This window comes from Saimiri boliviensis, chromosome 7 (assembly GCF_048565385.1).
Source record: "Saimiri boliviensis isolate mSaiBol1 chromosome 7, mSaiBol1.pri, whole genome shotgun sequence".
Lineage (NCBI taxonomy): Eukaryota > Metazoa > Chordata > Mammalia > Primates > Cebidae > Saimiri > Saimiri boliviensis.
Genome location: NC_133455.1, coordinates 107,805,439 through 107,830,398, shown reverse-complemented (window position 1 = coordinate 107,830,398; position 24,960 = coordinate 107,805,439). Strand labels below are relative to the sequence as shown.

The 24,960-nt window shown below is 37.0% G+C and overlaps 1 protein-coding gene across 5 annotated transcripts in view; it reads left to right on the top strand.

Moving 5' to 3' along the window:
* SLC38A1 (solute carrier family 38 member 1) overlaps positions 1–24,960 on the top strand; it is a 133,610-nt gene that overhangs the window by 16,712 nt on the left and 91,938 nt on the right. For all 5 annotated transcript variants that reach the window (XM_074403181.1, XM_074403180.1, XM_074403179.1 and 2 more), the window contains exons 2-5: positions 2,043–2,157; positions 6,257–6,472; positions 16,161–16,236; positions 16,530–16,645. In XM_074403181.1, coding sequence (XP_074259282.1) covers positions 6,351–6,472; positions 16,161–16,236; positions 16,530–16,645 — 314 coding nt within the window. In that variant the 5' untranslated portion in view covers positions 2,043–2,157; positions 6,257–6,350. The remainder of the gene's footprint in view (positions 1–2,042; positions 2,158–6,256; positions 6,473–16,160; positions 16,237–16,529; positions 16,646–24,960) is intronic.

The following is a 24,960-nucleotide window of genomic DNA, read 5'->3' as shown; positions in this document are numbered from 1 at the left end:
TTGACCATTTTTATGTCTTCTTTGGAGAAATGTCTATTAATACTTTCTCAAAATCACTAACCTAGCTTTCATAATTGATTCTCAGCAGTTGAGCTATGAGAGGTCAGATTATATTAGTTATTCATAATAAGAAACCAATGATGATTCATGACAAGTTTTAAAATTAAGTGTGTGGCAGGATACATATTATTATTTTAAAATTTTTGTTATTTTTTTAGGTTTGCTAGTGATAGCGTGGTATTGTTTAAGAAGGAGGTTCTTGCCTTTCAGAGATTCATGCTGAAATATTTACAGATGATATGATATCAGGGACCTGCTGCAAAATAATTCTAGGTGATGGTGGGCATAAAAAATCCAACCAGAGAGGCCTGAATTGATCATTGAAGTTGGTATATGGGAATTCATTATCCCATTGTCCACCCTTACATATGTTTAAAATTTCCAGTAATAGAAAAAATTTAACGGAGAAATAAACAAAATTAAGGCTATCAGCCAGGATTTAGTTTCATTTAACAGAAATCTGTTTATGCTAAGGAAAACAGATTTAACACAGGGAATTCCATGCCTACAAATTTGTTAAAATTATTGGCAGTGCAGGCTCTAGGCCTCTAGAAATAATTAGCCTAACAACATATTCAACTTACTAGCTAAGTTTAAATGCTATCTGTGCCTCCTTCCAGAAGTCAGGAAATCAGGAAGCCATTAGCTCAAGGCATGCTCCAGAAACACATCACTTGAGCCAAATCTGATGATCAAGAATCACAGCCACAACTGTTGACTACAGGGCCACCTGCTGCTGCAGCACCTGCTAGAATGGTACCAGCAAAATGGATGCCTTGCTCTGGCCACCAGCACTCTTCCACTGGTGGAATCTAAATTATATCTAGAACCCTAGCTGCAAGGGAGTGTGGGAAATATAGTTTTCAACTTTCTCTCCTTTGTAGAACTGGACTAAAAGGCGGTGGGAACAAATATTGAGTGCATGAGTCCACCACAAAGTGTTAGCAATTAGGCTGTCAGTACCGTCCCTAGTATAAGGAAAGCCTTCCCTCTCCCCCAGTCTAATATTACCTGTTTTTAGACACAGTTCAGATCCTATCTCTTTCTTAAATTAAACCTTACTGATCTCATTGGTCTCATTGATTTCTCCACCTTTCTACTTTCTTTTCCTCTTTCCTTCCTTGCTTCCTTCTCTCCTTCATGCATGTATGCACTATGTAGATATGTTTATCTCTGAAATCCTTCTGGACTTATTATTCATTCTGCCATGTAGTTCGGTCTATATCATGCAAATATTTTGAGGTACAGTGTCATTTTAGATGGGTTGGTCTTGCTTGCTTAAATAGGCTCTAAGTGACTTAAGGCCCGATAAGTTTCTTTGTGTATCCTCTCCTCTGATATATAACACCATGCAGTATAAATAGCAAGATTATGTATTTTACATTGGTTCTTTTAATAAAATGTACCAATAAGCATAACAAGAAATTGATGCCTTCCTTAAGTATCTCACAAGATTGTGGTAAGAATCAGAAATATTCTGTGCTAAATTGTCATTTGTAACCTATTATAAATGTTGACAGATAGTAATTATGGTTGTGTTAACACCAAGACCTTCATATGATGACCCTAGTCATCCTTTTAATTAATCATATAGGCTGATGATTATTTCTCTCTTTCAGTGAAACTATAGATCTTTGTTTCTTGAACTCAATCTGCACTTCCCACCTCTGTTCCATTGACCATGTTTTCCCTCCGCTGAAAAGTCTCATCTCAGGCCCCATTTCCATCTGTCAGTCTCTCCACTAAGCAGTCTGAATGTACAGCAATAACTGGTTAGATGTCAATTTCTGGCAGAGTTAACCAAGCATCAACAGTAATGGTGTAGACCTGTGCTTACTGACATAACTCAAGATAGGAAATAATATCTTGTTAAGTGAAAAAAATATTTTAAAAACTCAATGTTAGGTATAATTTCCATTTTTTGTAAATATGTATCTATATATATATATATATTTATTTGTGCTCATTCTTTCATTTAACAGATATTTATTGAGTGTCTACTGTGTGCCAGGCACTATATCTATGTGCACAGAAAAACCGTGGAAGGCCATACAGCGATACATATACAGTGATCCTCTCTGCTTGCTGAGATAACAGGTGAACTTTTCCTTGTTGCTCGTTTTATTCCATTTGAAAAATTGTATTTTCTAGCTTTTCAAGCAAACTATATTAGTTAATTAATTCGTTCATTTATTCATTTTTTAAATAAGTAAATTAGCATTTATTAATAAAGAACAAATCTTTTTAAAAAGAACCACTTCTGTTCTTCAAAATGCTTACAATATAATATTCAATGAAAAAAAGCAGGTTAAAAACAATCTAAAATCACCAATGCTAAATTTAAAAAAGAGAAGGAAGAGGAGCTAGAGAAAAGAAGAGAGAAGGGAAATGGAAGAAAAAAGGAAGGAAAAGCTTAACAGGAGCCCATTTGCGAGTGGCAGAATTTCTTTTACAATATCTGTTCTAAAGATTCTACAGTGAGTATGTGTTAGTTTTACTTATTTTTTGAGACAGTGTCTCACTCTGTTGCCCAGGCTGGAGCACAGTGGCATGATCACACCTCAGTGGAGCCTTGACTTCCCCAGGCTTAGGTGATTCTTCTACCACAGCCTCCCAAGTAGCTGGGACCACAGGCACACACTACACACCCAGCTAATTTTTTTTCTTTTTTTCTTTTTTATAGAGATGAGATTTGCCATGTTGTGTCATATTCTTGGGCTTAAGTGATCCGCCTGGATGTCCCAAAGCGTTGGGATTACAAATGTGGGCCACCATGCCCAGCCATTGTATTACTTTTAGTATTAGGAAAAAAAATTTTTCAAGGTCCAATCCAAATGTGACTTTTCTCTGAAGCTGCTGGAGATCCCTGCATTTAACATTTTTCAACCCTTTTCTTTTTTTTGTTTTTTTTTTTAAATTGCATTTTAGGTTTTGGGGTACATGTGAAGAACATGCAAGATTGTTGCATAGGTACACACATGGCAGTGTGATTTGCTGCCTTCCTCCCCATTACCTATATCGGGCATTTCTCCCCATGCTATCTCTCCCCACCTCCCCACCCCTCGCTGTCCCTCCCCTATTTCCTCCCAACAGACCCCAGTGTGTGATGCTCCCCTCCCTGTGTCCATGTGTTCTCATTGTTCAACACCCACCTATGAGTGAGAACATGCGGTGTTTGATTTTCTGTTCTTGTCAGTTTGCTGAGAATGATGGTTTCCAGGTTCTTCCATGTCCCTACAAAGGACACAAACTCATCGTTTTTTATGACTGCATAGTATTCCATGGTGCATAAGTGCCACATTTTCCCTGTCTGGTCTATCATCGATGGGCATTTGGGTTGGTTCCAGGTCTTTGCTATTGCAAACTGTGCTGCAATGAACATTCATGTGCATGTATCTTTATAGTAGAATGATTTATAATCCTTTGGATATATACCCAATAATGGGATTGCTGGGTCAAATGGAATTTCTATTTCTAGACACTTGAGGAATCGCCACACTGTCTTCCACAATGGTTGAACTAATTTACACTCCCACCAACAGTGTAAAAGTGTTCCTATTTCTCCACATCCTCTCTAGCATCTGTTGTCTCCAGATTTTTTAATGATTGCCATTCTAACTGGTGTGAGATGGTATCTCAATGTAGTTTTGATTTGCATTTTTCTAATGACCAGTGATGATGAGCATTTTTTCATGTGTTTGTTGGCCTCATATATGTCTTCTTTTGTAAATTCAAACTTTTTCAATCCCTTCATCACTTAGTACTCAATAAATATATGATAAATTGAATTGATACTATTTTTTCAAGTGTAGCCTTGGCGATAGGTGCCATTAATTTTGTTAATTTTTCCTTTCAATTTCCATTTTGATTTTCAAGAACAAGTTGGGTTTCAGAGACATTGTTTAATAATAATAAAAATGTATTCTTTGTGATTAATTTGTAATGATATTTGCATAATAGTGACCTAATTTTAGTGGCCAAGATTTCATCTACTGTTTTTATTCTTCTGACTTTTCTATTTTTTACTAGTTTTACATGTGTGTGTGTGATATGCATACACACACTCACACATATATACAGACATATGTATTTTTAATATGAAAATTTAAACAGTAGACTTGAGTTCTATTATTAGTCAATCCTTTCTCACCACAGAAAATTTTTGTCTGCTGCCCTATTTCCTTCCATTTTACAGAGAAAAGTCATCTTAACCCAGATTGGAAATGCCATTCACTGAATTAACTTTCTATCAGCCCTGTAATATCACTTTAGTAGCCTGTGATGTAGTCACACAAGAGGGAGTCAGTGTGGCAAGACTTTTAGAAATTACCCAGTCTAGCCCATTTGGACAGCTTTCATCAAAGAGGGCCAAGGGATAAGAGTGGGGCTTAAACATTTTAATTCATTTCAGCTTTTGCAAAATAAAGCAGATGGTAAAACATCACCACTGCATGAAGGTACTAAAAACAATCAGAGATGAGCCAGTCTCTAGCACCACTACTGTGGTTAGAGGAATCAGCCTCAGACCAGGAGTCATAGGGCTCAAATCTCCCTGCCTGGCTCTCCTCCTTCTTGAGGAGGTGCCCTACCCTGAAGAAAAGACGAGGTTCCTAGAACCTGAAATGTTAGAAACATGTGTATGTTGCGGCACATTAGAGGATCCTGAAACCAGGGCAGTTTTATTCTAGATAGGAGACTGTGTGAATGAAAAGAATAATGTGTGGCCTGGCTATGGAAAGAGGAAAAAAGAAGGATCCCTGGAAAAGTTATTATTCTAGGGTACTTTCTGTAGGTCTTCAAAATAATAGAAATTAGTAAGATGCTTCTTGAGATACTACTTAGTTGGGCACATTGGGGTTTGACCCTTAACTAGGCTACAGCCTTCTTATGGAATTTAGGATCAGACAAAACACAAAACATTGTCCAAGGGGATTGGCTGATGACATTAAAAAAACAAACAAACAAAAAAACCCAGCTCATTGACATTCTACTTCATGCCATGGTCCCCATCACTTTGCTGAGAGTATCACAGTGAGGATCCCCATGCACTATAGGCCTTGCTTTTGAAGTTGCATTTGCCTCTATGGCCATTGCTTTTTAGATGAGACTGGGCACGTTCAGGGTGATATGGCTGTAGACAAACAATCTGCCTTTTAATTTGTGAGGCTGCTGTGCTCCCAAAACTTTTTTCCTCCCTGCTTACTATGTGTGATCCCTCAGAAATTTAAACCACAGTCATCCATATGGGAGAAAATGTGAACTCTGGAAGTTTTTCATTTCTGATGAGTTATAGTAGCAGTTGGATTAAACCAAATCCTTTGAGTATGAGTTTTTAATTCCCTAATTCCCTGACATAAAGTGATTTCATTGAAGAGATTGGTTTAATCTCTTGCAGTTGATGGATAAACTACGTGCAAAATTTCAAAACACAAATTTGTTGTTTGCTGGTTGACTACCAGGTTGGGTACTTGATCCCTGGTGATGCCATTTATTGAGGATTTGCATTTTTTTTTAAGCTGGGATTGCTAAACTGAAGGTGCTTTTGTGTCTGTGCAGTCTGTACTCAGCTATATGTGTGCTCTGTGATCTGACATATTAAAATAACTGAATTGTTTTTATTTTAAAAACACTGCTTCAGGCCAGGCTCAGTGGCTCATGCCTGTAATCCCAACACTTTGGGAGGCTGACCGAGGTGGGAGGATCACCTGAGATCGGGAGTTTGAGACCAGCCTGCCCATGCAGAAACCCGAGTGTGGTGGAGCATGCCTGTAATCCCAGCTACTTGGGAGGTTGAGGCAGGAGAATCGCTTGAACCTGGGAGGTGGAGGTTGCAGTGAGCTGAGATCGCGCCACTGCACTCCAGCCTGGGCAACAAGAGAAAAACGACGTCTTAAAAAAAATCACTGCTTCATAAAAGGGAATCTGTTACCTACAGCTAACATGATATTCCTATAAATATGATCACTAAGATTATGAGACATGGTTCACTGTATAGTTAAAAATAGAGGGAAATTTATAAAAGGCATAAAATTTAGATACACCTACATAACTTGGTAGACAAAGATTGCTTTAATGCCTCTAGTAGCAACATGTAAAAGTTGTATAGTTAGTATATTAACTACTTATTTACTGTGGTAATTTATTTTTAATCAGTAGCATTTTCATATGTTTATTTTTTTATTTTGCTATATTTTAGGGGTGTCAAGCTTCCATTTTTGCTATCTACTTCTAAATACACTCAGAAAAGGAGAAATTTGGACTAATTTTCGAACTACAGATACTTTCTAATCATGATGCATTTCAAAAGTGGACTCGAATTAACTGAGTTGCAAAACATGACAGTGCCTGAGGATGATAACATTAGCAATGATTCTAATGATTTCACCGAAGTAGAAAATGGTCAAATAAACAGGTGAGTACTTTTCCACTAACAGTTCCTGTCCAGTGACAGAATTGGTTTGTGGCTCACTCCTCTAATCCCAGCACTTTGGGAGGCCAAGGCAGGCAGATCACTCAACATCAGGAGTTCAAGACCAGCTTGGCCAACATGTTGAAACCCCCTCTCTACTAAAAATACAAAAAAAAAAAAAAAAAAAAAAAATTAGCCAGTGGTGGCTCATGCCTGTAGTCTCAGCTACTCAGGAGGCTGAGGCAGGAGAATGCTTGAACCCAGGAGGCAGAGGTTGCAGTGAGCCAAGATTGTGCCATTGCACTCCAGCCTGGGCAACAGAGCAAAACTCTGTCTAAAAAAAAAAAAAAAAAAAAAGAAAGAAAGAAAGAAAAAGAAATGGCTCTAAAAATTATTCTGGTTTTTAGTTATTCTGTTGAATTATTCATTACTAAAGTTATGTTCCATTTGAAGATACAATTTGAATTTCTTATGTGTCATCTGTTGGGTATAGTCTGCAATAGCAGATTAAGCAAATAGGAAAGTAATTTATTCATCTTTTAAAATCTTTCAATTGAGACTAATAAAAATGTATGAATACATTTAACCCCAACCAAGCTCTGTGTTATGAATTAAACAGAGTATTGGATTTTCACTGCATGCCATATCCAAATGTGTACTATAGTCATCTGTTCATATTTTAATCAAGAAATGGTCAACGTTGCATTTTACAATGAGTCTGTGTTAAAATTACAGGTGTGTCATCCTTATAAGCATCATTTGTAGTATGGATTGTAAATAATAATAATGGTTGAGCCCAAATGACTCTATGAGGAACTATAATAGAGACAGTACATAAAAGAAAAAGAGAAGGAGAAAGAGAACACTACTAAGGGGAGAAGCAATGGGGAAGAAGTAGAGGGTCAGGGTAGGAAGAGTTCTGGTCCAAAAGCTCTGGCCACTAGCTGTGACCTCAGGCAAGTCCTTCCAACCCTTAGGTCTTTCTTGCTTATGTTGCAAGAATAGAACCAAATGTCTTTTTACAAAATTGATTTAGGACATTCTTAGACTCACTGATTGTCTAGCTGGCTTGGCAGGAAACCCTCCAGCTTGGGAGTTAGTGGCACAGCCTCCTAAAAGATTAGGAGAAGAGAGTGGTATGCAGGACTATTAGAACACCTACAATGTTACACTTTGGGAGAGTCAAAGGAAATTGCAATGGGGAAGGATAAGAACATTATGCCAACTAACCAGGCATCTTGGTAGAAATCATTTCTGATGGTCTACATTCTGATAATGTGTGTGATTAAAAGCCCAGCATAGCATTTAGCGGCCATCATTTATTAATACATATGTTCAGAAGTTCCAGTCCTGTCTTTCCTTTCTTCCTCCTTTAAATGTTCTTAGAGGTTAAGTCCCCAACTCAGACACTTTTCCTCATTATTATCCAACTATGGTCAACTGTGATGTGTCTTACTATGGGACTCAAGGGTACTTACTTCTTTCACAATTTTTTGAGTAATTATGAATAATAATTACCATTTGTTGAGTGCCAGGTATTTTACATATGTTACCACATATCCTTATAACCAGCATGCAAAGCAGATATTTTGCAAATGAGAAAAATGTAAAATTTCTGTTTACAAATAAGGAAACTAAGGTTCAGAGAAAGAAAATAACTTACCCAAGGGTACACACAGGTCTGTCTAAAATTTATGTATATCTACTTTACCCTCCTCCATCTGATTATAATGCTTGTGCATTGGTAAAAAATTAGTCTTTAATAGTTCTATTAAATGCTACCAGGGCCATTTTATGTGCTGTACTCCTAGAAGGTTCAGTAGTCCCTGCTGACCTCCACTGAACAGTGTAAGAAATTCTCACCATTTCACAAGTAGGACATTGTGGTTTTATAAAATTATCAAAGCAATCCATTATCAAAGCATTCCAAACTTCAAGGGCCTTAAAGGTAGGAATCATTTATAATAGTCAGTTTAGAATCTGAACTTGATTTTTAAAAGTGTTACTTACTAAAAATGTCTAGTTTTTAAGATGATTACCACTTGTAGTGGATGGAGAGAGATCCATTCTCACCCATGACTTAGGCACTTGCCTGGATGAGCTCATTTCCCTGTAGGCTCTGACCAGGGCAAGCGTTGGTACAGACAGAGGTCTGTTGGGTTTTGGTTCCTCTATTGCAAATGTAGTATGATGAGTTTATTTTTTTCTTTATTTCCCCTCTTTCTCTGACTGAGTTCATGACTGTTGTTTCATTTCTGGCTCTAAGACAATTAAAAATAAATGTTGCAGCATGAAGCTAATAAAGAAAAAGACCCTTGCCAATTTTACTGAAGGTCCCTATTGGGTGGTCTGGCTTACTGTATTGGCATATTTTAGTAGTCCATGATTCCTGTAAAAACTACACCTAAATACCCCTTATTCTCCCTGCAACTTTCTCAAACTTGTGAGAGGTCCAATTATATGAATCTAAGAAAATCACTTCTCCCCAAACAGTGAATTTTTAGGCAACAGTGCTTCTTTTTAGGAAGCTAGAGAAAATGTTGAAAACAAACATCGATGTTGTGTTACCTGGCATCTAGCTGATAGCTCTGCCTGGAAACTCCACAATTGGATACAATAAAAATTATTTTAAAATGTCCATTAGACCAGTGCTGCCGACGTTTTAATGTGTGTATGAAACACTTGGAAACCTTGTTAAAATGCAGATTCTGATTCAGTTAGTATGGGGTCGAGCCTGTGATTCTGATTTCTAGCAAATTCCCAGGTGACGCCGATAACTGCTGGTCCATGGACCAAACTTTGAATAGAAAGCTCTAGACTTTTCCTATAAATGTGAACTTCTTGAGAGAAAGGACTGTCTGAATCATCTTTATATTCCTTCTGCCTATGCTAGTGTCTAGGCAGGGTGAACTGCCTATCCTAGGGTCTAGGTAATCTCTACAGAGTGGACATTACAAATTATATGTTGACTCAGAGAGAGAGAGAGAAAGAGAGAGAGAGAGAGAGTAGTTAAGTACATGGCTTCGGATTTAGACTTGTATTGAATCCTGGCTCTATCAGAGATCTTATGTGATCTTGTTTTCTGAGCCTCAATCTCATCCCTTTAAGATAGGGATAACAATAATAATAATAATAATAATAATAATAATAATAATAATAATAATACCTTATCTCATGGGATTGTTGGGGAATATTTAATACAATATTATCCGTAGGTTAAGAACGCAGGCTCTGCACTTAGCCTGCTTATGTTCAAACCCTGCCACAACAGTTAGTCCATTTATGCCTAGTGTTCCATTATTAGAACAGTAAGCTTGTGGGAGTTATTTATATCCTATTGCTCAAGGCCATCGCCAAAGTCTGATACTTCACACCAAAAAATTTGCAACCTCTGGCATAAATGGCATAATAGTAATGAAACTTTGGACAAGTTACTTAAGTTCCCCAAACTGGGCTAAAAATAATACCAACCACATGTAATTATTTGTGAATATAAATGAGAAAACCCATGTAAAGTACTTGGCACAGTGTCTGGCAATAGTAAGCCTCTTAGTATGAGAAAGGTCTATCAGTAAAAATGCAGTCCTCTTTCTTTGGCAAGCACTTCTTTCTTCTCCACCTCAAGAAGCAGTAATATTGCTCTAAGTTTTGGATGATTGCTGATTATTGTCACCTTAAATTTGCTGAAACATTAGTAGATTATGCTAGGTGTACCCAGACAAATATGCATATATTTTAATATTTATCTGTTATTGTTATTTTTGTATGGTTATTGCTATTATGACCTAGGAACTATTTAACAAAATTTGAGATTATTTTATTAAGATTTGTTTTTAAAAGAATTTGAGGCAACTATTGTCACTACACCCTGAATCCACTTGTCTTTCTATATCTTTTGGAGTTTGTGGGCTAAATTTTTATCACTTGAGAGGACCCTTGAGAACTTATCCCTCTTCTTCTTCTATGTTTTCTATACCTTAGGGAAGAAGGTTTCATAACTTCTTCCTATATTCAATTTTCATGTCAGAAAATTCTTCTCTCGCTTTCATTTCTCCTGTTACAATTAAAGTCTTTTTTTTCCCCATATTTTCAGTGGAATTTGTCCACCAGTAAGGCTTTGCTTACCTCTCAGTCTTCTCTTTAGATTCCTGTTTCTTCAATTTTCCCTTTTCATCTTCTCCAATCTCTTTGTTCTCTTTCTTTCTTTCTTTTTTTTTTCTCCTATCTAATAGAATGTTAGCGTTTCAGGGAAAGGAATAGGAAAGGTCATTTAGGTTCAACCACTCATCTCTTTTATGTTATGAATCCTCAGATGAAACAGTATAATCTAGTAAGAACTGATTGATAGAGATTAAAACAGGAAGATTATCTTTCTGTTGTACAACTTATCCTTAATTAGATTGTTGCTGTTGATTTGTTTCTGGTTTTAAATAACAGCTTTCTGTTGCTTTCCTTTCTTCACCTCAGTATAACAGCTTACATCATTTTTTAAGGCTTTGTTCAGGGTCACTCAATCACTCATTGTAGGGTTTGTTTGTTTTGTTTTGTTCACAGAGCAATTGGCTATCTAACGGTTAATAAAATTCTGTTTTATGGGTACAGACTCACTCAGTGAGAACTCTTTTTTAATAATACCTTTATCATTCTGAGACCACATGTCAAAGGCACCTTCTTCCATAGCATATTTTAAGTCAATAAAGAGAAATACTACATCAATTTTATTGCCAGACATCATGCTTTTTAACAAGCAAGTGCATCTTTTAAATGGTGAGATAACAGAAACTTGTGATAAGCTCCTTAACCTAGTTATTTTGAATGGAATTTTCTATTACAAAAGGTTGGTTTTATATATTTTTAAATGTATAGAAATGCAAAGCAAAGATTTAAAGACTTAAAGAGAAGAAAAAGGTGAAACACCATAAAGAGATTAGGGAGGCTTTAAGTACTTCATTCTTATTGAGCTAAATTTCCCTGCAGCTTAAGCGACTCCCTAATTTCTAAATTTCCCTGCAGCTTAAGCGACTCCCTAATTTCTAAACAGAAGATGTATATTCAGTTGGTGGAGAGCTCCTCTGAGTTGCTAATATGTGGGTAGGTACACATTAGAAGGAGCTGAGAGGCAGCACTGGACAACCACAATGCAAGATGAGTTCAGTGTTGATAGCGTACAGTACAGATAAAGAAATAAGTAGGTCAGAGTCTAAAAACTCCAAACCAGAGTGTGGAAGACTTGTGGATGATGAGGGTTTTGAACTGATAGGAAAAGATTGGCTGAGAGAAAGAAAGAGGACCTCCTCAAGGGAAAGTGAATTCCTATTGCCATCTTGCTTTTTATTCTCTGCTCTCAGAATGCACTGGTCTTATCTCAGCCCTCAACTCCTCTCAGGAGGAGCAGGGGAGCTAAGATTGGAACACTGAGGCAAAATAAAATTAAGCAGTACTTGGAATTGCAGGGTGAGGAATTTGTGCTTGAAGTTTATTCAGTGGGGGAGCCAGTGGAGATTTTTGGGAAAAACCTATTAAGTCTTGTTGCAGAAAATGGACTGAAAGAGAGAATCAAGGAGGCACTCTACAAATAATGTGTTTTAATGTGCTCTTTAATGGTTATTCATTGAAATAGCTCTGTCAGTTAATATCATTATTCTCATTCTGCAGAAGTTCTGCAGGAAACAGCTGGCAGTCATACAGGGACTTTATCTGCTTCAACCACACAATGTTTGACCTGACTGAATGTACCCTCATGTCACAGTGCCTGTATCTCTTTCTTCTCTGCTTACCTATACTTTGCCACCAACCCCGGGGAGTATTACCAGGCCTGGAATTTAGATCTGCCATAACAGGCAGTTTATTGGTGGCTTGTTTGGTTTGTTTGAAAATGTTCACACTTTTCTATTAATTTAAATATAATAGAAATTCTCTCTGTAAAACAAGTCTTTCCACCAGAAAGGCAAAGGGAGACTGCTGGATAGACTTGGTAAAATTGAGTTGGTTATTAAAATTAGCCAGATTAGGTCAAGCACAGTGACTCATACCTGTAATCCCAGTACTTTGGGAGGTGAGGTCAAAAGAATCACTTGAGCCCAGGAGTTCGAGACCAGCCTGGGCAACACAGCAAGACTCCATCCCTACACAATAAAAAAAAAAAAAAAAAAATTAGCTAGGTGTGGTGATGTGTGCCTGTTGTCCCAGCTACTTGGGAGGCTGAGGCAGGAAGACTGCTTGAGTCTAGAAGCTCCAGGTTACAGTGAGCTATGATTGTGTCGCTGCACTCCAGCTTGGGCAACAAAGCAAGAATTTGTCTCTAAAATAATAATAATAATAAAAATAAAATTAGCCTGATTAAATACAATTGGCTGTCCATATCCTTGGGTTCTGCATCTGCAGATTCAACTGAGGATTAAAAATATTTGGAAAAACAAACACAAATTGACAATACAACATTTAAAAAATGCAAATTTAAAAACATGGTATAACAACTATTTACATAGCACTTGTATTCGGTATTATAAGTAGTCTAGAGAGGACTTAAAGTATACAGGATGATATGCATAGATTATATGCAAATTCTATAGCTATCTTATGTTAGAGAATGAGCATCCTTGGATTTTAGTATCTGCAGAAGAGTGAGGGGTAGCCTAGAACCAATCCCCTACAAATACCAAGGACACCGTACAGTCTTTTGACAACAACGCTTAAATATTTTCAGTCAATTTCATTTTGGAAAGTCCAGTGCCCACTTTTCTTAGGGCTGTCTGTATGAAAGGGAAGGCTGCTTTCCCCTGCCATTCTGCAGCCAGGTCTGTAAACCTTAATTCTGTGGAGAGATTCTAAACATTAAAGACAGAAGAAAAGCCAAACTAGTTGTTAGCAGCAATGCTATATACAACCACCAGAGTTTGCCTGCAAAGATACTGCTTTTATTATGTCAGTCTCTTGCTAAGAACATTCTATACTATTTCTCAGGCTTCTGTCTTTTAGTGTTCTCTGGCTAATCCCAGTTAATGCTGGTTTTTTCCTTCTCTGGACTCTTCACCTCATCTTAATCTGCACATCCCGATGTTCCTATACTGGTGTTAGCTGGTATGGTCTCTCCTTAGCCACAATGTCCGCTCCTATGTTTCAGGAGACCAACATTTTTCTTCCACATCCTTTTGATCCCTAGTAGGTCCTAACCAAAAGCAGCGTCCACAGATTGTAAAGCTTATACCAAGTGATACTCCCAGAGTAAGTCTGTAGTAAGTATATTGCATAACTTTAGTATATGCCAATGAAATAATACAAATTTGGAGAAATAATGCCTAAAAGAACCAGATCCCTTGGATTAAAGTTGAAAAACATAGATGAATTAAAATGAACATCAATGATACATGTTTCATTTAAAAGTATTTTCCTATGAAATATAGCATCATTGAAAAAAGTGTTTGAGGCCGGGCACAGTGGCTCATGCCTGTAATCCCAACAGTTTAGGAGGCCAGGAGTTCAAGACCAGCCTGGCTGACATAGCAAAACAACATCTCTAATAAAAATATAAAAATTAGCTGGGCATGTTGGTGCATAGCTGTAATCTCAGCTACTTGGGAGGCTGAGGCACTAGAATCACTGAGCCAGGGAAGTGGAGATTGTACTACTGCACTCCCACCTGGGTGACTAAGACTTTGTCTCAAAAAGAAAAAAAAAAAGTATACGAAAATGTAATATACAGCTTAAATAGGCATGCTTCATTAAACTAGTCCAGTTCAAGTGGTTTTACATTTATTAATGAAAAATTCACTGTCATTAGTTGTAACCATGATCAGGTAATTGAATTTCCAGACCTAGAAGAGTCACAAAGCATCCCTAACATATCTTACTAATGCATGCAGCAGTTTGCCTATGCATGGACTTTTAATTTAATTTTATATTTTTATAGATTTAGTAGGTACAGGTGCAGTTGTGTTACACAAATATATTATGTAGTGGTAAAGTTTGGGCTTTTAAAATAGTAAACATTGTACCTAGTGGGTAGTATTTCATCCCCTGCTCCCTCCCACCTTCTCACCTTTTGTAGTCTCCAGTGTCTACTTTTCACTCTCTGCATCCAAATGGACCCATTGTTTAGCTCCCACTTATAATTAAGAAGATTCAGGTTTTGACTTTCTGTTTCTGAATCATTTCATATAAGCCATCAGCTCTATCTGTGTTGCTCCAAAAGACATGATTTTATTGTTTTTTATGGTGAAATAGTATTCTGTGGTATCTATCTACACTATATTTTCTTTAGCCAGTCATCTGTTGATGGACACTTAGGTTGATTCCATGACTTTGCTAAAGTGAATAGTACTGCGATAAATATATGAATGCAGGTATCTTTTTGATATAATAGTTTCCTTTCCTTTGGGTAGATACCCAGTAGTAGGATTGCTATATGGAATGGTAGATCTATTTTTAGTTCTTTGAGTAATCTCCATGCTGTTTTCCATAGAGATTGTATTTATTTAAGTCCCTACTAATGGTGAGTAAGCATTCCTTTTTTTCCACATCCTTGCCAACATCTGTTGTTGGATTTCCTTTGACAAAATCATTTGTTTTCTAATCACAAATTTTTAAAATTAAATATTTAGGCTATAAAGTTTTGATATTGACCCTGAATGTATGTGGTGGTTCTTAAAGCATTTTAAATTCTTACTTCTATATGTTTGTACATCATTGACTCCATGTAGCCTGTGTCAGTTGCTCCCATCTCAAGTCCCATTTCCCTGATGGAGAGGAATATCTAACATCTATTGCTGTTACTCTGTGCCAGGTGCTGATGTTTAACATGTGCTCTCTCATTTAATTCTCCCAGTAACTTGGTAAGATAATTTAATAGTGTTAACTTCTGTTTCCCAGATGAGGAAACTAAGTTGGCACACTAAGGCCCTCCAAGATAGTTAGGGTTTGAACTCAAGTTCTAAGCCCCTTGCTTTCCTAAAGTCCTGGCTCTGACCCTAACCATGGACCATATTCCCCTCTCCCCACCATAATTTCCTAGTCGGAACTCCCATAACCTCCTACTTGCATCATTTATTACATACCCCTAGATTTCCCCAGTGCCTGTTCCAGTGACTTGAATATAGCAGATGCTGAAGGAATATTTGATGGTAAAACAGTTGTTTTCTTTTCTGCAAGGGAGAGGGAATTACTGTTTAATAATTTTGTAGTCCAAGAACCTGAGCTCAAAAGAAAACCTGCCTCTAGTATCCTTTTAAATACCAGGTTTATAGTAGTCTTGATATTATCTAATTTTCTACTTAGAGGAAAAACTATACAAAAATTAATTTCTGTTATATATAGTATTTAAATTTATTATAAAATGATTCAAAATGCATAGCCATTTTTGGCTTATGGTTGTTTTTTGTTTCATCTCAAGATGAACACAGATTATTGGCATTGTTTTGTACTAGGTAGAATGAAGGATATAAAAATGAATGAGGCAAGGTGCCTGCCCTTGGGGCACTTAAAGTTTATTTGGTAAAACGAGAATGTGGACATCTCATACTGGCAAAAAAAAAAAAAAAGAGGCTGGGGCAGTTGGTTGAATAGGGCTGTAAACTCTTAGAGAGCTGACTGGTAACTGTTTGTGTATGTTTTGGTGAGTAATAAATCATTTAGTCAAGATGTCAAGCTTCAAATTGTTATCATAAGGTTAAACATGTTATGCATATCTTTACAGCAAGTTTATTTCTGATCGTGAAAGTAGAAGAAGTCTCACAAACAGCCATTTGGAAAAAAAGAAATGTGATGAATATGTAAGTATCATTATAATGAAGTGTTTTTTTAAATCATATAAATTGGGACGGATCTTTTTAATTCAAGTAGCATAATAACAAAAGAAGCATAATTACCTGTATTCACCAAGATATTCCTCATACCTAATGTATTTTCTCTTGAAACCCATTAAAGGAAATAACTAGATTACTAAGAAAGGATTTTCTTGAATTTTATTTCCATATTGATTCCTGAGAGTGCATTAAAGGCTTTGGCTTGATGAACTTTCTTGGGGATTATTTTCCTTAGTGTCAATGTTTGTTTCTTTATTCAGATTCCAGGTACAACCTCCTTAGGCATGTCTGTTTTTAACCTAAGCAACGCCATTATGGGCAGTGGGATTTTGGGACTTGCCTTTGCCCTGGCAAACACTGGAATCCTACTTTTTCTGTGAGTATTAATGTGCCAGTACTTTCCATTTTAAAACTAAACTTTTTGTATGTTTCTGTTATTACATAGAAGAAATGTGAAATATTTATAAATAGTTTTATTTCTTTTTTTTATTAACTTGGCTAAGTTACCAGTACATACTTTGATATTTATTGCTTGAGTGATTTTCCAAAATGTACCTAATGCTTACAACAAAGAAGAAGGAGAAAATCTTTTTATTAATCAAAAATACTGGAATAAGCATTTGTATAAAAGATTAAAACATTTGAAAATAACTTTTAAAAATATTTTTGGAGTCTACCTGTTACTTTATCTCAAACTGTTGAGATAAAGTTATTTAAAAAGAAATTTACATGGGACTTTCTGAAATGTATAGAGAGCTTATTTTTAGTTGGAACAAGATTAAGACAGATGATAGAATTCGTGCTAAGAAAATTCTCACCCAGCCTGATTCCCTCTCAAGCGTCACATGAGTGTCAGTGGTGAGGTGAGGGAGAAAGTACTTCTCCCAGGATCTTGCCTTTTCTTCTGACTCGAAACTCATGCTCTTCAATGGCCAGGCTAGATAGTCCTTGTTACCATGTCCTTTTGACAGGAGCATCATTTTCTTAGAAGCAGTGACCAAAATGGTTACTAATCCTACAAACTGTGGATATGCTTTCAAAAACGCAGAAGAATATTACTTCCCATCCCATTATTCCAGGAACAGAAATGCCCATCCATGCTGCCCTGCGTTAGGCATGAATATTCTTTCGTGTGTAAACTAATATGTCCTTTCCAAAATTAAAAGACTGTGTAAGATGGTGAATTTGATACATTGTCTTCCATATTGTCAGTCTAATTCAGAGAACCTAACTCTAGCCTCCTCTGTCATCCTGAATGCATCTTTCTAAGTTGCCTTTGCTGCTTGAGCTGAGTGCCAGGTTTTAGGATAATACGGCAGAATTGCATAATATATTTCTATGGTGATTTTTTTTTTTTTTTTGTATATGTGAAATTCTGACTCTCTGAGGACAGTAGATAGCTTGAAGAGCTATGCTTCTGGTTTTCAGTGTATTTACATAACACACCTGAGTGCTAGTCCCAACTCCTAAATGGCTATGTAGTTTTTTATTTAAATTGCATTTTAGGTTTTGGGGTATGTGTGAAGAACATGCAATATTGTTGCATAGATACACACATGGCAGTCTGATTTGCTGCCTTCCTCCCCATCACCTATATCTGGCATTTCTCCCCATGCGAGTAGTTTTAAGCAAGTTTCTTAGCCACTCCGAGCTTCAGTTTCTTCCTCTTCAAAACAAGGAAATTGTGCAAGAAAAATTTTAGAATCAGGCCAACCTCCAAAACACTATGATTCTGTGACTATTTTCTATCATTCCAAAGCTGGGAATATGTTCAATTCAGAATGTGTATTACATTGATTTTTTTAGTTATTATAATATATCAACTTAAAAGTTAACCTAGAGTAAGAAGTCACTTCTTTGATGATTGTAACAACAGTAACAATCATCAGTAACTCTCATAGCTCTCACTTTGTGCTAAGCACTACTTCAAGTGTTTTATGCAGAATACTTAACAATAATTCTATGAAGTAGCTGCTATTATTAATTTCCTGTTTCACAGAAGGAAACTGAGGCATAGAGGGTAACTTTAATTTGGTAATCTCTCTTGATCATCCTTCTGGGGATTTCCTTTACCTCTCTTTTTTTGCTAGATCCATTGTTTCCTATATTCCATTTATTCCTTTCTGAATTTACTTATTGCTGTTATTGCTTAGAAAAGGTGACTGAAAATAAAACTTTTGAGACCTTTATGTCAGAAAAATATTTTTATTCTACTTCTACCTTTGATTTATAGTTTAGCTGGATATAGAACTTTATACTAGAAATAATTTTCCTTCAGAATTTTGAAGGTATTGCTCTATTTCCTTCTAGCTTTTTTCTATTGTGAAGTCCTATATGCTTCTGATTCCTATCTTTTATGTATAGCCAGGTTTTGTTAGTTTTTTTTTTTTTTCCCTGGGAACTTGTCAATTCTCTTAGTTTCCAATATCCTGCAGTTTCACAATAATGTGCCTTGATGTGGGCCTGTTTTCATCACTTGTGTCAGGCACTGGCTGCATTCTTTTCTTTTAGAAATCCATGGCCTTGGCCAGGTATGGTGACTCACAACTGTAATCCCAACACTTTGAGGGGCAGGTGGATCACCTGAGTTCAGGAGTTTAAGACCAGCCTGGCAAGCCTGGCTAATGTGGTGAAACGCTGTCTCCACTAAAAATACAAAAAATTAGCCAGGCATGGTGGCATGTGCCTGTAATCCCAGATACTCTGGAGGCTGAGGCAGGAGAATCACTTGAACCTGGGAGGTGGAGGTTGCAGAGAGCTGAGATTGCGCCCCTGCACTTCAGCCTAAGCAACAAGAGGGAAACCAAAAGAAAAAAAAGAGAAAGAAATCCGGGGCCTTCAGTTTGGGGAATTCTTTTGATATTATTGCGTTGATGGATTCCTCCCTACTGTTGTTCTTTGCTGTCTCTGGAACTACTACCCCAGATTTTGGACCTTCTGTACTGGTCCTCTAGTTTTTTAATCTTTCCTTTATTTTCATTTCTATAATGTTTCACTGTAATTGTTGGGATATGTCCTCAATTTTCCCCCTCTTTATTGAATGTTTTTTATCAGTTACTATTTTTTATTTATAGGAGCCTGAAAACTCTAAGAATGTTCCTTTTTAATATTATTTTGGTTCTGTTTTATAGTTTCATTGTCTTCTCTGAGGATTCTAATGATAGTTTTTTCTCTGTTATGAAAAATTTCAACATAAAGTAGAGAGAATAGTAGAAAAAGATTTCTATGTTTCCTTCCTTTATGGATGGTTGCTTTAGTCAGTTCCCACCAAAGTTGTCTTGAAGCAAATCTCAACTGTTTTATTATTTCAGCCCTAAATATTTTAGTATATACCTATAAAATATAAGGGCTCTTTTAACTCAGTATGTCATACCTAGAAACAAGTCAACAACAGTTCCCTAATATCACAAAATATATAATCAGTATTTAAATTGCTCTGATCATGTTATGTTTTTAAACAGTTGAGTTGTTCAAATCAGTATTCAAATAAGGTTCATACAATGCCATTGGTTGATAGGTGTTTTAAGTCTTTTTAAATTTATATTTTTCTATTTCTCTCCTTTTATTTGGTGCCATTTAGTCAAGAAACTGCCATTTGTGTAAAGTTTTCCACAATCTGGATTTTGCTGTTTGTATCCCTGAGATACAAGCTGATTTTTGTTTGTTTTGGGCTCTTTCACTTTAGACTCTTTTCTCAGATGTCAGATGGGTCTTTTTTGTCTGCTACCTTCAAGAATGGGGAAAAACAAGGCTGATTTGAGCCTGGCATACATGAATGGGGCTCATTCACAATAGCTTCACTTAGGATGCTCTCGAGCCCTTTACTTGGGAACCACCAGGGTCAGTTTGTCTAGGATCCTCCTCTTTGGCTGTTCAGATCACCGAGAAAAGAGTTTCCAATCCCCTGTTCTGGGGGGCTGGACTTCACTGTCATCTTTCTGGGAACCAACTGGGGGAAAGGGCTGGAATGATTATTCCAACTGACATGTGTTCACCCAGTTCCCAGTTTTCATTAGAGTATGAAAACTTCCTCACAAATTGTGCGTAATCTCTCACCTAGAAACATATATTTTATACTTTCCAGAGAACATATCCTCAGATTGTTGCCAGGATGGGAGCGGACCAACCACTCAGCTTCATAGAGTAGAACCTGGTCTAGGGAATAGCTATTTCTTGAAAGAAGTTCAACAGAGCTTCACTATTTTAGCTCATCCCTTTCATTGTCCCCTACTTTCAGTCATGCCAGCAGTGCCTTTTAGAGATTCTGTGAGGTAAACTGAGTTGGTCTTGGCTTTTTCCACTGTCAATTTATGGTTCAGTTCTGTCTGCTTTCCAGCTTTCAAAATTTCATTATTTTCTACTCTTATGTTCTATCCTAGAAGCTTTATGGTTTAAAGAAGAATTAAATCTTTTTATTGGGAGATCAAGGGAGCAGGAGTAAGTTCTTGTATTCAATTTGCTACTCCTGGAATTCAATTGATTTTTAAGTATACTGGCTGAGGAATAATTGATCTCCTATCTCATGATACTTTAGTGTCTAATTAGAGTGGAGAATTGGAAAAATTTGATTTTATAGTTGAAGGAAGATTTCTCCTGGATGAAACTATTATAGATCATTTAGTTATTTGCAAGATGCATGGATAACAAGTGCAACACACCAAGACTTCAGGCTGAAGTTCATGAAGTTCATTGTACAAAGACTCAAATTTTAAGTTTCTTACTAAACTTAGGACTCTACTACCTCAGGACAAAAACTCACTCTGTGACTGTTGCAAAACCAGCTGTTCCTACAGCTGCTCAAAGCCAAGAAGCAGTTGGCAGGATTAAGATATTTTATCTGGTACAGGGCTTCATTCCAAACTCACATTGGCCAACACAGGAAAGGAGTCCAAGGCTGTCCAGGCTTCTTTGGACCAGCAGCTGGGAAGGCTCCTCGGTGTCTCCCTGAGGCTGGGTGTGGAACCTTCTCTGGGGTCCTCTGGAAACTTGTTGGTGTGATTTCTTTTTCTTGGATGAGGTTGCGGCTCATTTTTTTGACCTACTTATAATGGCTGTCCTCCCTGTTTAACACACTCTAATTCAGTTAGATTTAGTGAGTCCTGCCCTTTTTTAAGAATGATGCTGGACTTTGCATTTTCCCGAATTTTGAGGATGCTGGTGGGACTCTCGATTTATCATTGTCCTGCAGGTATATATGCTCTATAGGGAAAAAAGTGGGGCTGTACCCTGACGCTACAAGTCAGGGATGTACTGAGGCACAAGTATCTCAGGGTAAAGAATTCTTGTTGAGCTGTTTTCCTAGGAGTGAGGACCCTAATAAAAGGCAACAGATGCTGAAGAAATTTCCTGCCACCATAACCCTCTTTATTTGAGTTTTCCCCATAGCTCCTTCATAGCAGAAGTAGGGATTAAAAATCAATATTGACAGAATAGTGGATTTTGTTTTATTATATTTTCTAAAGATTTCTAGTAAAGGCAGGCATTTTATAGGAAATTAATGTCTAGAACACATCTCTTCACATTACTAGGTCAGTGTGATTTTTATTACACTACACAGAAACTGATAAAACAATGAATGCTTTTTATTTTTCCATAACTTCTTAACATGTATTGTTATTTTAATAATGTAGTCATCAAGTTGAAAACCATGAAAAGTAAAGGTAGAATTCATGCCAATTTTGAGATATCAGCTTATTATTAACACCGAGTTTGTGAACAATCTCTTTGAAATGTTAATTGTGAAACAACAGTACAATGTGTGTACAACAACAGTTTAAATTTTATTTGGTTGACTATAATTTCAGACCTTTTGGATTCTTGTTTTCCATTTTCTATCTGATTTGTGTTGTGGTTGTGAGAATGAAAAAGATAATTTATCTAAAAACAGACTTTGAAAAGTGGCATGCAAGAAGACTTTTATTAGTATTAATGCATAGAGCTGCTATGAGGAATAAATGAGTGGGGTGTGTGTGTGTGTGTGTGTGTGTGTGTGTGAATATGAGAGAGAAAGAGAGATGGAGAGAGTAATAGTAGTGTGTGGTAGGTAGTACATACTGTATAGTAGGTATTTGTTAAAATACTACAGTTAGTATTAGGTAGTCACTAAATAATGCTTAACATTTATTGTATAATATCTGTATATGCTACACTATCTTAATCCCCACCAACAACATTATGAGGTAGGTATTAGCCCCATTTTACTGATAAAGTAACTGTAAAATAAGGCTTAATAACTTACCTGTGATCACACATTAGAAGGTAGGGGAGCCAGGGTCCCATCCAGGCTTGCTTGATTCTAGAGCCATGTGATCTAAAACACTATACTGCCTTTGGTGATGCCTTCTTCAGACACCAAACTTGCATTATTAGTATGCAACTTGAGAAAAACTTTATTCTTATCAATGGATGCTTGCAAGTTGGTACTTATCTTTTACTTTCCAAAATAATGGAGCTTTAAAATCACCTTATAAAATCAGTGTTCCCAAATTATCTTCCTAGTGTTCCACCGATAACCATTCTCTCTATTGTCATGAAAACAGGTTGGCAATATCAAGTGTACCAGACTGTAGACCAGGGATGTCAGGTTCCTGTTCACAACAAGTAAAATGTATGCCTAAAGTATATTGCAAAACAATAAACCTCTCAGCTGCTTCATATTTGTTGTGTGGGTTCCTGCATGTGCAATTTAAGATTTCCCACTGCTTTCAGGAGCTCTTGAACTCAATTCCTTTCAAAGAAGCAACTAAACATTTTGTTATTAAGAATTAAACATGAAGTAATAGCAAAAAACATAGTATTATTAATACTGTGTAGCACGGTACTATTACATGAACACAAACTGAATATAGGGTGGAAGGGAGCATGGAAGGAGGGTGTATCTATATGTATACATTATATAGCCCAGAATATTTGGGGAGGGCACATAAGAAAACTGTTGACATTGGTTACTTCCAGAGAGTGAGAAAGGGTATAGAGGTGGAGTAGAGATGGAAAGCTTAGACTCTTTAAATTTATTTTTATCATGTGCATTTAGAGGAAAAAAAGCTATTTAGAAAAAAATTGGTTTTTGAAGAACTTAACACCAGTGCAATAAGACTTTTTCCTTTTCCTTTTACCTACTAAAAACTTGAGAAAGAAAATATATTTTTGGTGTAGATAGTTAGACCATGAGAGCTAGAATGAAGACTCTGTCAAAGCTGTGCCACTTGTTCCAGACTGTGTTTTCAACCTCTTCTCCCTTCAGATGACCTCAGCTTCTGCCATACTAATCTTCCCTTTTCTGTAGGGGCTGCCTGCCTTAAAACCATTATCTCAGTCTTTCCACTAGCCCACCCCTACCCAGTCTTATCTCTGTCTTCTGAATCTTCATGGTCCTGGAAGGTCTAGATCAGATGTTATCTCCTCCAAAACTGCTTATCTAATCCTCCCAGGTAGAAGGGAGATCTCTCTTCTTTTCCTTTCAGTGTAATTTTTATCTTTTTAACAGTAAGTATCACTTCCATTATTTAGGCATACATTTTACCTTCCCAATTGAACACTGAGCCCTACAAGGGCAGGATAAATGCCAAATTCTTTCTTGTTAAAATCCTCCTCCTCCCCATAACAAGATCTAGAACAGTATTTGCACTGCTTCTTAGTAAACTCTTACTGAAATGAGTGAATGGATATGTAAGAATTAGATTTTGCAAAATCAGAAACAAGGCTTTAGGGCAAAACAGTGGATCTCATGATTGTTGCAAATTTATCAGGGAGGAAAAAGATCAACTGAAAGGTTTAGTTCACCCTCAAACTTTTAGTAGGCTGTGGAGATGTGGTGATAACAATCACAAAGTCAGGATGGGACTGGCTGCTCATTATTTACTTTCCTAGGAATGCCTCCTTCATTTGAAAATTTAAAATAGTTCTGAGACTGTTAAGAAATACTTGATGAGGTTGGTGTTGCAAAACAGCATTTGTTGTTGAATTGCTTGAAAGGTCTTTTAGGTTGACTGACTGCACCATAGACTATGCCATGGTAACCTCTGTGACCTGCACATATACTCCAGGTGAGTTCCTGAACTAGAAAGTCTGAAGTAACTGGAAAAACACAAAAAGGAGAATGATCAACCCCTGAAGCATCTAATTAACTTTGAGATATTCTTCTATTTTTCATTTTTCCTGCCTCAACTGATAAGGCAACTAGACTTTGTAACTGACCTTCCTTACCTGACAGGTCAACCTTGTGACTCCAGACCCTATGACCCCCTCCCAGCTTGCAAAAACTGCCCTGAACTGTAACATCTCCACTGCCTACCCTAAACCTATAAAACCAACTCCTATCCCACCACCCTCCACTGACTCTGTTTTTGGACTCAGCCCACCCACACCTGGGTGAATAAACAGCTATGTTGCTCACACAAAGCCTGTTTGGGGGGACTCTTCATTCAAAGTGTGTGTTTAACATTTGGTGCCGAAACCTGGGACAAGGGTACTCCTTTGGGAGACCCATCCCCTGTCCCCGTTCCCACTCTGGGAAGAGATCCACCTGAGACCTCAACACATGAGACCAGACTAGTTGCTCACACTTAGCATGTCGAACAGCTCTCTCACCATCTTCAGATTGGGTAAGCAGTCTCTTTCTCTCCCTCTTTCCTTCTCTTTTCCGTTAGAGAAAGGAGACAAGTCTCTCCCTGTTTCTCTCTCTTTTCCTTT